This window comes from Exophiala spinifera, assembly GCF_000836115.1.
Source record: "Exophiala spinifera strain CBS 89968 unplaced genomic scaffold supercont1.1, whole genome shotgun sequence".
NCBI lineage: Eukaryota > Fungi > Ascomycota > Eurotiomycetes > Chaetothyriales > Herpotrichiellaceae > Exophiala > Exophiala spinifera.
The window spans coordinates 3,481,392-3,493,796 of record NW_015622513.1 but is presented as its reverse complement, the minus strand read 5'-3'; the positions used below and the strand labels follow the sequence as shown (position 1 = coordinate 3,493,796).

Below are 12,405 nucleotides of genomic sequence, written 5' to 3'. Positions count from 1 at the left end.
CATTGACTGCCTACTCAAGGATTTCTCTTGTAGGCAACCGGCACGTGTCTGCGCCTAGGACGGGGGAATGCAGCTAAGAGGAGAGCTTGCGAGACGAACGCTCGATCCTCAAGCCCAGAGGGACGAAGCTCCCTTGTCGGGCCCGCTAGGCTGCTCCCTAAGTATAGCGCAGGACCTGTGTACGAGGTACTTGGAGGTGTTGGAGACATGGTGAACCTCAGTAGGTGCTGCCAGCGCATCAGGACTGGGTCCCTTGGGTGCATCTTCCGCTCCCCCGAATCACTCACCTGCAAAACGAGACCAGTAGGAAACATGTCCCCGCCAGCTATGGCTCCAGTCTTCCAACGGCCCTCGATCGGCCCTCCAATCGGCACCACTACAGGCGCTGGGACGGCTTGAGACTGAGTTGCGTCCGGCGTGGCTAACGGGCGTGCGACATTACCCGACCCGCCCTCGTGCAAGGAGGGGACGTTTTAGTCTTATCTACATCTCGCTTTTACTCCTGTCGACGATGCTACACACCACTTTGGCCTGGGGAGCCTGGGCCACTGAGGCCGCATCAAACGATGGCGGGGCTGATTGGACCTGTGTCTCTCTCGCACATGGGACCTCTTTCAACCATCAGTTATACAAACCCCAGATGCTGAAGGGGGAGTTGCCTCGAATTTGAGCCCCCGCGACGTCCACGACCTGCTGAGCTGTCTCAGTCACTTCGAGCACTTCCACAGGACTGCGAAGTTTCAATATGACCGTTTTCTCAGTTACCGCGTCGCCCGTCACCAGCCTCTTCGGGGCCTACGTCCTTTATCTCGTGGGACTGGTTATCTACCGCCTCTACTTCCATCCCCTCGCCAAGTTCCCTGGCCCCAAGTACGCCGCCATCAGCAGGTGGCATGAATTCTACTACGAGGTTGTCAAGCAGGGACAATTCACCTTCAAGGTCCAGGAACTGCACAAGCAATATGGTAGGTCTTGCTGCCCGCCGAGGCTGAGGCTATTCTGATGCGGGCCAGGCCCCATCGTCCGTATTGTTCCAGACGAGATACACATCCAGGACTCTGAATTCTACGACACCCTCTACACCAAAGCTGGCCGGGTGGACAAGTATGATTGGATGGCAGGTCGGTTCGGTTGTGACACGTCTGTCTTCACCACCGGCCCAGACGAACTACATCGAGTGCGGCGGGGTGCGTTGAATCCATTCTTCTCGCGGGCGCGCATCCTTGACTTGCAGGACATCATTCGACAGAAGCTCGACACCTTGTTAGCTCGGATCCGCGAATTTCGGGAGGAGGGCAGAGTGTTGCGGCTCAACCGGGCATTCATGGCATTTACCGGCGATGTGGTGATGGAGTATTGCTTCTCCCACAGCTACGACCATGTCAAAGGCGTGAACTTCGACGAGACCATGCACGAGCCCTTTATGGCGGCAAGCATCAGTGGCCATCTATCGCTGCAAATGCCCTGGGTCCCCAAACTGCTCAACATGCTTCCAGAGTCGATCTTGACCAAGATTGAGCCACTGTACGCTCTTGTTTTCCGGATGCAAGCCGTATGAGAATCCCCCAAAAGCCCCCCTCCCTGTGTCATGCTGTCATCACGTACTAACGAGGCTGCTGCACTAGGACCTGCGTCGGCAGATCCTTGCACTCAAAGCAGGCGATCTGAGCAACGCGGCTCAGAAATCGACACATCCGACCGTCTTCCAGGAGCTCATTGCAGGGTCACTGCCGGCGTCTGAGAAGGAGACCCGCCGCCTTCAAGACGAGGCACAGCTCGTGGTGGCCGCCGGTGTCACGACTACGGGCTGGGCGCTCTCGACCGCGGCATTTCACCTGCTCAACAATCCATCCACCCTCGCGCAACTGCGCAAGGAGCTCGAAGCTGCCATCCCGGACCCCTCGGCTCCCTTGTCCTGGACCGAACTCGAAAAACTACCCTTCCTCACGGGTTGCGTCCGGGAAGCGGTGCGCATGTCATACGCGGTTACCACGCGAAACCCGCGGATATTCTCCAGGCCTGTGGTGTACAAGAACTGGGAGATCCCGCCCCGAACACCCATCTCAATGACCATCGTGGACGTATGCGACGATGAGGCCATCTTTCCGAACCCCCGACAGTTCCGGCCAGAGCGGTGGATGAATTCTCCCAAGACGGAAGACGGAAGCAGCCTTGAGAGGTACTTCGTGGGATTCGGCAAGGGGACACGATCTTGTCTGGGAATCAAGTAAGTTAACCTGTTGATTGAACCGATTGTCGAAAATTATAGTCGTCAGACACTCCCATCTGGCCCCATGTCGCTTCGTCCATTGCTAACTCGCTTTTTTCTTCCTTCTCTGTAGCCTGGCCCACGCCGAGCTCTACATGGCCCTTGCTGGCGTCTTTCGCAATTTCAGCTTGGAACTTTACGAGACTGACAGCTCTGACGTCGAGCTGGCGCATGACTTCTTCTTGCCGAGCCCTAAATTGGACAGCAAAGGCGTCAGGGTCAAAGTTTTGGAAGGGTAGCAGTGCCGTTCAATGTTGTGGAGAGGGTGTATCGGCTCTGTTACGAGCACCGGCGGAGCGGAGGTGGGAAAATCCACAGACCTCGATGCTGCGCCTGGAGGCGACAACAAGGCAAATGGCAAATGGTAGTCCTCTCGACCGATAGTAGCAGGCAGTAGTGATTGATTGACACTAGGCAGAATGTAGGGAGCTCATCAATATCATACACAACACCGCGGCTTCACATTTCAGCTATCGTGCAGCGGGGAGCGTCAAGCCTGAGAATGACCGTAGTAAGCTGTAAGGGGTGGTTGCTTTACGACTCACCAGGAGTAAGGGCCTTCTCACCATCGCGTAGATACCCCCCCGAAAGTATGGGGTCATCGGGGCCGCAAGGGCAGAGCTAGGTGCATCATCATCAGTGTTCACGGACAAGCAGCCAGGCGGAGCAAAAACGTGGTGTCCAAAAACTAACGCTTCGTGATTGGCTGAGTTATCAATATATAGCTCTTGACAAGCTCATGTCGGCACGAACCTTAAAAGTAGTTGTTCTGTGTGCAAACTTATCTTCCCCCGTTCTCCCCTCAGCTCGATAAACAGTGGCCAGGTCAAGCACCTTCACACCAGAGCTGGTGAGCTTCATTCAGGACTCGGGGTTGTCTATGCGCGCACAAGGGCAGAAAAGAGGAGCGAGAAGCTAAGACATGGGAACCGTCTGGTCTAGCGTTTCTTCCACGTATTCAGCTTTGAAAGGTCTGTTGCGGGAACTCGAAGAAACCGGAGATCGGTTTAATAGGGTGATCAAACGCATCTCTTCTCCAGCGCTTCCTCCAGCCAAATCGACGGTCTCAAGCTGGCAATGCGACCCGTTGTTCCCGGACCTGGTAGACGTTCAGTCCCCGAGCCTGGGCGCTTCTGCAGACATTGTCATCATCGGCTCTGGCATGTCCGGCGCCAGCCTGGCGTACACCATATTGACAGAATGCGAGACCATGGGCGTTTCGAAGTCGGTCGTCATGTTGGAGGGCCGTCAGATTTGCTCCGGTGCCACAGGACGCAATGGAGGTCACGTAAAATGTGTCCCGTACGATGACTATCCCCGCTGGAAGTCCAGGTTTGGTGTCGCGCATGCCCGCCAGCTGTTGCAATTCCAGCTGCTTCATCTACCGGTTCTCAGCAAACTGGCCACGGCCGAGGGACTGACTGACGCCGACGTACGAGAAGTGGAAACCGTCGATGTCTTCCTGGAAGCTCGTGCGTGGGCCAAGGCCAAAGCCATGTTCAAAGAGCTGCAGGAGGATGTGCCAGACGTCGCGGCCGGTATCAAGCTCTGGGAATCGGCCGAGGCTCGGGAGGTAAGCGGTCGCTTTTACTCTTCAAGTCTCTCTCTATTAACGATATGCAAGAAATTTCACGTTGGCGCTGACTGTGTTGGAGTCATGACATATTCGGCTGGAGCCCTGTGGCCTTATCGATTCGTTACCGCTCTGTACCATCTTCTTCTGGCTCGTCATCCGCAGAACTTCTCTATCGAAACAAACACCATGGTCGAATCCATACAGGTGAGCGGTGAAGATGACAAATGTCCTTTTCTGGTAAAGACATCGCGCGGCGACATCGCCGCTACCCACGTGATCCATGCCACCGACGCTTTCGCATCAACGCTCATTCCAGGCCTGAAGGGAAAATTGTTCCCTATAAGGGGACACATGACGGCACAGAGGCCGGGCGACGCTTTCCCGGACTTCGGTGGTTCGCGATCATGGGGCCTGATTCGGAATTCAGGCTTTGAGTACATCACTCAGCACCCCCACAACGAGGCGAATCCACTCACAGATGTCATAATGGCCGGTGGAGGCATCGATTTGTCCGAGGAGCAAGGCATGGACGAGGTTGGTGTTTGGGGTGATGACCATACCAGTGTCAGCATTAGTGCCTACCTTGGAGGAATCCTACCAGTTGCTTTCGGCTCTGAGAATTGGGGAGCAGATTCGAGCCCTGCAAGGTTGATCCGAGGATGGACTGGTTGTATGGGATTCACGCTTGATTTGCTTCCTTACGTCGGTAGACTCGATCCTATCCTGACCGGGAGAAAGCTAGTGTCAACGAACCTTGGTAATTCAAAGGCTCCAACGCCATGCGAATGGATAACAGCCGGGTTCAATGGTGAAGGTATGGTATCGACGTGGTTGGCCGGAGTCGCTGTAGGTCTCATGGTCCTAGGTCGCGAAAAGGAGAACAACAAGAATACGCACGGCCGTCCGGATGGCAAGGTCCTGGACTGGCTCCCCGAATTGCTGTTGTGCGCCAAGGAGAGGATCAGGAAGAGCAACATACATGACTTTGCCAACTGGGTAACATCCTAGATGAGACCACGGAGCGGTTCGTTCTGTAGCGACGTACAATAATCCCGCTAAAGTCCACGCAAGCCGCATTTTCGCCATTTTACTCAACCATGCCGCCCCCCATATAAATCAACGCTATTGGCGCATATCCTAGCAAAACTTAACGTTCTATATATAGAAATGATTGTCATTGCGTTCTCTATCGAATGATATAGGCTAATCATGGTGTTTTAGGCTCTACCATTGCGTGTACCAACCCTCCGTGTCTATCATCGCCTGAACCCTTCTCTCAACACTCCTTATAGTATTATTAATATATTTTTGTGATATATTGTCCCACTCATGCCGAATCGCTGTTACGAGGTCCTCACGATCCTTGTCTATCTTGCCGCCGTTTAGGAGGTGCTTCTAATTCTTGAGGAGTCTGTTCTTAAGGATCGTCTAGATGTTCTCAATGAATTGAGAACTGATGAATATAGCGGCTATTCTAGGCATAAAATAGTATTCTCCTTGAACTATTTCTCAGTTATTTTAGCCTTGTGAATAGGCGCATTATCCTGTATAAAAATGCGACCTGATTCCTAATAACGAGGTATTTATTCATTAAGTATAGCGATATGTAAATGTGTGTTGAACTAGGCTGAGTTGCGGGCGCTGTCAGCACTGTCTTTACAAGCCAAATACTCATGCCTAGCGTCTTAGCGCCTCCGGCGGAACGCCGACGCCCTCACGTTCCTTATTGCAAACCTTGCAACACCATGAATTCACTCATTCTTGCCATTTTATAGTCCTCAGGATAGAGGAACAGGACCTCGCCGACGCAAGGACGTCGGCCTCCAACGACGACCTCCTCGGCCGCCGCCGATGCCCGGGAGAGAACCTCCTCCAGCAGGATGAAGAAGTTTTCGCTCCTTTGCCATATAAATACATAGAACAGCGACCTCCTAGTCCTGGAGGTCAGACTCGTCAATACATCCCATTTAGCCCCCAGACATCGCCTAGAACTGAGTGTTGCACAACAATGTGTTAAGAACTCATTCTTTTTTGACTCTGAATCTCGCACTATAATAATCAAGTTAGAGTTTCCTTCGATCTATATAGAGGCCTAAATCATAATAGAAAGGTCTCTTTCTTTGATATAAGAGATAATTATCTTCTTATTTCACTTCTATTAAGATATTTAAAAGACTCAGGTCAGTCATCTTCCAGCGCCTTGTTCTAGTGAGTATTTATCACTAAAAATTATAGTCTTTCATTACTCTAAGACTTAATCCTTATATTTCTTACACCAACAAAGTCGATTTTGAGCATTCTCAACTATTAAGAGAGATCGTTTTATGGCAATCTAATTACCTATACTATACTTGTTAAGTATTCGCTTAATTGTCTTGTCCGAGAAGAAAAGATCAGTTTGACGACAAACAGAGTTATAAGTTAACTTCGAAAGATGTCGCACTAGACACAGAATTGCTCACTCATCACGCTCACTATATATAGTTAGTCTTTCACTGCGTGGTTGAGAGTGATCACCGACTCGTAAATCGTTTAATTCAACAGTTATACGCGCCGTTTGAATGGGTATTTTGGACGTCTCTAAAATCTGGTGCCATGAGATGTCGCATGCGCGCGCGCCGACGATTTTGGCTCTTTTATAAGGAGTTAACTCCTTATTTGACCTCCCATTAGGGTCGATAGATTGTAGAGGTCTTCTCAGGGCAGGCATTTTGCATAGTTGTTGGAAGGATGAGAAGTTGAGGCACGCGATTTTATGCGATTTTTCGCGTTTGGCGCCCCGCCTGCTTAGATTTTAGCGGGGGTACTTGTACTGTGTGAGCCTCCAATCGTATTGCAAGGCGAGCTTTCATTCACCGCCTCACTTTTCGCATTGAACAGCTCAATTCATAAGGACCAAACGCAGTCATTCAAGGGATTGAGGAGGAGGAACCTGGCCAGAAGGGAGAAGTGTTGGATAAAGCGGCGACACTTCTTGGACTCGAGACACAGAGATTACAGCAAGCGTCCATACCAAAGATAGTTAGCTGCGGCTGTAAATGCCAACCATCACTCGTGGTCATTGGGTCGCTCTAAAACGGCGATGGCCTTCGCCAAGCCAATGACATCAATGGTCCCTGAGGAAAGCAGCCAACAGTCGCAGACAAAAAGTTCTACGAGGCTGCGAAGGAGCCTCTAGCTGTTCAGCGTCAAGCCCCAGCCATGTCAACTCTGGGACATATCAGGTAGGAAGACTTTGGTGAGAACATTCTTTCCAGGGAAATGTTCGCAAGGGGTGTGGGTGTGCGAGTTCTACGAAACTGCACCCGAGCTACCAGGATTCCCTCGACTTCTGCAGCACGCCAAATCCCAAGACGCTTTTCTTCCTCGTCGACCGCCATCAGCCATGCTGCACCTCCGACCGCTCACCCTCTTGCTGGGGTTGCATCCCAACTCGATCACGTTGCTCCTCGATTCGAGATAGACCCTGATAACATCGAAATCCTCGATTCCCCAACTGCTTTCTACGAGACGCTGAAGGTATTTAGTGTGCAGGACATCATCCAGAGAGAACGCCCTGCTAAGGCATTGTGTAGGCCAAAATACGAGGAGCAAATAGAAGAATATACTTGTCCACGCTATATATTGGAAAGACTGAACACGAATTGATTGATACGCTCAGGGAAGCTCTCGAAGCCAATCCTGATTTGGAGCTTTCGGTCCTCACAGATGCTCTCCGAGGGACTCGTGAAGACCCAGAAGCCTCATGCGGCACTCTTCTGGCACCCTTGGTCTCCCAGTTTGGGGACAGAGTGAGAATCTCCATGTTTCATACCCCCAATCTGAATGGATGGAAGAAGAAGTACATGCCCAAACGCATCAATGAAGGATGGGGTCTGCAGCACATGAAACTCTACGGATTCGATGATGAGATCATACTGTCGGGGTATGTCAAGCTGATTCTCTCTTGAGCGCAAATTGACCATCCTTAGCGCAAATCTATCCAACGACTACTTCACGAACCGACTGGACCGCTACCACCTGTTCAAGTCCAAGGAGCTCGCTGACTTCTATGGAGCTGTCCATGAAGGCGTCTGCGATATCTCATATACTCTCCGGCCCTCGGACGAACGATCAGGGGGATTTGAGCTGGTCAGCCCTCATGAGCGCGGCTTCCCCGACCCATTGTGGCATACCAAGAGATTCAAGCAATATGCGAAAGAGACACTCGAACCACTCATCCACAAGAAAGCCAGACAGAAGATGTTTCCGGTACCATTTACCAAAGACAAAACTTTTGTTTACCCCTTGGCCCAGTTCGACATCCTGCTGGGGCAACCGAGAAACATTGCATTCCTCGACTACGAATTTGCAACGTACACCTCGACAGAGAAACCAGCCATAACGCGATTATTAACCAATCTCGCTGAAGACGAGCGTTTGCACAAGTCCCGATGGACCTTTACAGCAGGTTACTTCAACATTGACCCCGACATCTGCAAGTTGCTCATTGCGGCTGCACCCGAGCCTGGGGTTGTTGTCCCAGGAACCGAAGCCTCCGAAAAGGCGTGCACAGTGATTACCGCCTCGCCTTGGGCCAATGGCTTCTACGGAAGTCCTGGGGTGAGCGGTATGCTTCCAGCAGCCTACACTCTTTTGTCCAGGCGTTTCCTCCGCACCGTCGCCACCGCCGGCAAGGAGAATCAGATAGAACTGAAGGAATGGCGTAAAGGCACTGTCGGCGAGCCGGGGGGAATGACGTATCATGCAAAAGGGCTGTGGGTGACGCTGCCGCCACAACCAGGTGCAGACGCGAATCTCGTTGATGAAACCGGGCCCAGTGTTACCGTGGTCGGGAGCAGTAACTATACGAAAAGAAGTTACAGTCTCGATTTGGAAGTCGGCGCGATGATTCTTACGGGAGATGAGAAACTCAAAGCTAAATTGAAGAAAGAGACGGAGGCCCTGGAGGCAGATGCTACAATTGCCACACAGGATACTCTGGCCAGAATTGATCGAAGGGTGGGTTTGAAGGTCAGACTCGCGTTATGGTTGGTTGAAGCTCTGGGTGGCGCCCTCTAGCTGTCAGGAGCGGCTTTTCGCGAGCAACTATTGATGCTGTTTGTCGTCACGAGGTCCAACATCGTATTGGAACCAGGTTGTGGGCAGAGTCTAGACCCAAGGGGATCGGGTCTTCTATCCGACCGAAGTATTTGTTCAAAGTTGATGTACTGGCCACATGATGGCATACGTCTTGTTGAAACGGAGATGCCTGGGGTCTCTCGGCCTGGCCTTTTTACTTTTGTTGGGTTCACCTTCGAGGCGTCGTAGCTGGAGCAAGATGGTTGCAGGGGAAAGACCAAAAAGACGAAAGATGTCGACGACGCATGAGCATGCCCAGGAAGATTGTGCCGGTTGTATGCATCTCGATCAACGGGATACCATTGCACAATTCCAGCGCAAACTGTGCAAACGTACAGTATGAGATGTGTCAGGTCATATCTCTGCGCTTGTCTGGATAATTATGAGATACATTTCAGGAGGCAGCACTGTTGATAATGGGTAGGGTATGTGGATGGTTTAGCTTATATAGATATCACGTAAGACCTGTACAATAATGACACCACCGATTACTCGCCTTTTGGTCCGTGGTTGGTACTGTACAAGAGACATCAGGGTCTTACGAGTACTATCGAAGTGACCAGACCATTGATGACTTGCGCTCAGTGTGATATCGTCACCACCGTCGTATATGATGGGGTGTAGAGCATTTGTTGACCCTCGGTTCGTTGTGAACAGCTGATTCAACAAAGCACTGTCGGTACGGACAGAGGAGGCGCATCAAATACCTACCTACCTAGGTATGTACCTCAAAGGGGGGACGTACCGTAAAGATCGAGGATGCCCGTACAGCACACACGCAGACAGCATGTTTCAGTTCTCACGGTACAGAGAGAGAGTGTGTGTGCTCGATAAATGGGCGCAACCGAATGAACACGGTAAACTTTTAGTTTGGTCGTTTGTCTCCTGTCCATCGAGCGCAGCTAGGGTTGGCCTTGTTTTTTTCCTCTCTTCCTTCTTTCTTTCCGGATACTCGCGACAAACTGTCGAGAGTAGGTACTCGTAGGTGAGTCCACAAAACGTCCACTCACACACCCACACACACACACACACATCGACATGCAGTAAACCCCCCCCCGGATCTCGTGCCATCGCCTCAGGCCTGTGATGGACAACTGAAAGGTAGGTGAAAAAGATGGTGACGGGATGATTTCCCTCGGGTACTTCCCCCGACATTCGTTCTCCTTCTCGTAGTGTAGAAGTGTCGTTTGCCGAGTTTGCGAGTGGGAAAAAAATTCTACTCGCAGGCACACACACAGAAAAAAAAAATCGAAACAGAGGGAAAAAAAACAACCAAAATTCAAGAGCGGTATGTTCACCGCCATCCGGGGTTGAAAGATGTAATGGAGCCCCCCATAACGCCAGATGGGAGGGTCGGCATGTCGCTTGTATGGCGTACACAAAGTCATACTATACGTACTTGGAAGTAGTAGTCGAGCTAAATGCATGCAATGGTGACAGCGACTGTTGTCGGGCGGCGAAAAAAAGAAAGCGAAAGAAAAAAAAAAGATAGACGATCCCGATGTCTCCGACAACTTTTCACCGAGGAGAAGAAGAAGAAGAAGCGAACCCGATGAACAAGTATCCGTAGCGAGGATAATAGTATTACATTGCATTGCATAGCATAGCATTGCATTGCATTGCAGTGGTTCGGGTTGGATTGTCGTCTTGGTTCCCAGGTCTCCCGTGGGTGTTTAGAACGGGTTGGGAAAGGTTCTCGAGATGCCGCCGCAACGACCGGGTGGTATACGGAGTACTGTACATGCAATGAACGGGTGCGAGATGAGATCTCAATGATCCCGGAGCTTTGCCCAGCCAAAAAATGACCAGCCGCGGTGAGATCCGACGCCTCCTCGTCCTAGCCGGCGCTGGTGGGGGGAGTGAGAGGCCTGCGACACTTTATTACTCCAATACTCCGTACGAGTACGAGTAGTTAGGTATTGTACTGTACCTGCTGTGGATTGTTGTGCAGAAATCGCGCCAGCTTCGGCCCGCGACGAACACAGGATGGATTTGCAGGAGAAAGTGGGACACGAGCAAGGAGAAATACTGTACTGTAGGTTTGCACAGTAGGCCTGCTCGACTCTCTGATGAGTCCACCAAGGGATCTCCTCTCTCCTCCATACTCGTTCTGTCGCGGCCCGTTCGGCGACCAACAACAAGACCTCACGTCGGCGGTAAGTAAAGGAGTGCTGTACCTGCATCAACGCGCCCAACACCAAGATACGGGTCGTGGCCTCTCTCGACTGGATGGTTTCACCAGCCGTGGACTCCAGATCCGTCAGCAGTCAGTGTCCTCGGTTGCAACATTGATTGCTTGGTTTCTTGTTGACAGCAAGGCGGACCAGCACGACTCCTGTACCTACAGGAGATACCTGGAAGGCTGGGTTCGAGTCTTGTCGTACTACGTGAACTCCGTAGCCAACCCGGTGAACTCGAAATGGGGAGAACAAAAAAGAGTTGTTTAGTTGTTGTTGTAAGTTGTTACTTGTCCCTGCGCTTATGCATGGCCTGCATATCTAGCCGGAGCGTAACCCCGTAGGCTGCATTAGGCTCGCCTGCAGACAGCACTCCTACAATGCCATTCAGCCCACTGGAGGAGGCCAGAGCGAGATTGGCATTCTCTGTGCTTCTCACCGACTTTCAACCAAGGAATCGAACACTTCACGAATTGGTCCTCGTAGCATAGAGACTGGTGTTTGGTATTCAAGCGAAAAGATCTTTCAACTCACCATCGGTACTAACGGCGTAAATTGCAGCACTGTGGTTGTTGTACAGGACTCGTATCTACGCGGTCCCTCGTCGTCAATCTAACGACTCCCGATCGGAGGTCTTGATGTCCAGGCCCCCGACGACGACGACTCGATGAGCTTCTGGGAGAGTTGTGCCATGACAGAAGGATTTGTTTCGAAACATCAACAACTTGTCTCACGTTGATCCCTCGAAACTGCCAGCTGTCGACTTCGTAAGCCCTTGGGGTGGATTGCGAAATTATCCGAGATGATGCTCTCGACGAAGCTACCAATCACTGGCAATCAGTACCTTATCGTTCAGTGGCCGCTTCCATGTTTTTGACTTGGCCTTTGCTTTGGCCGTCAGTCCGTGACACTGCTGATCTTGATAAACAACCGGCCTCCGACACGTCCAAGCCGCCCTGTCAAATTCTCGGTGCGTGGCTATCTCTACGAGTCAAATTGTGAGAACCCCTTGGAAGTGGATCGAAGTCTCCTCAAGTCGATCAGTCGCTGTGGTGTACGAGTATACGCGGTTAGCATGATCTTCTCGTGGCAGCAGTGCCAAAGTGTCAAAAAGTCCCGCCAGGGCCAAAAGAGAGGCACTTGACAGAGGCGGCACGTGACACCCCCCAGACCGCGGTCACATGACCCGGAAAGCTTTGGGACTCGCCAAAAAGCATTACAGTTTACGGCTCGAATATCGCTCCAGTGTGACTCGAGGAACG

General features: G+C 51.6%; 3 protein-coding genes across 3 annotated transcripts; all 3 read left to right on the top strand.

Annotated features, from left to right (window-relative positions):
* Positions 1 to 745: 745 nt before the first annotated feature.
* Positions 746 to 2,508, top strand: PV08_01279 (uncharacterized protein; the record flags this gene model as incomplete). Its single annotated transcript, XM_016375642.1, has 4 exons — positions 746 to 965; positions 1,014 to 1,552; positions 1,626 to 2,227; positions 2,343 to 2,508. The coding sequence occupies 4 exons, from the start codon at positions 746 to 748 to the stop codon at positions 2,506 to 2,508; spliced, it is 1,527 nt and encodes a 508-aa protein (XP_016240918.1).
* Positions 2,509 to 3,191: 683 nt separating this feature from the next.
* On the top strand, positions 3,192 to 4,853 carry PV08_01278 (uncharacterized protein; the record flags this gene model as incomplete). Its single annotated transcript, XM_016375641.1, has 2 exons — positions 3,192 to 3,842; positions 3,894 to 4,853. The coding sequence occupies 2 exons, from the start codon at positions 3,192 to 3,194 to the stop codon at positions 4,851 to 4,853; spliced, it is 1,611 nt and encodes a 536-aa protein (XP_016240917.1).
* Positions 4,854 to 7,106: 2,253 nt separating this feature from the next.
* Positions 7,107 to 8,906, top strand: PV08_01277 (uncharacterized protein; the record flags this gene model as incomplete). Its single annotated transcript, XM_016375640.1, has 3 exons — positions 7,107 to 7,364; positions 7,421 to 7,770; positions 7,817 to 8,906. 3 exons carry the CDS (start codon positions 7,107 to 7,109, stop codon positions 8,904 to 8,906), a joined length of 1,698 nt encoding a protein of 565 aa, XP_016240916.1.
* Positions 8,907 to 12,405: the final 3,499 nt, after the last annotated feature.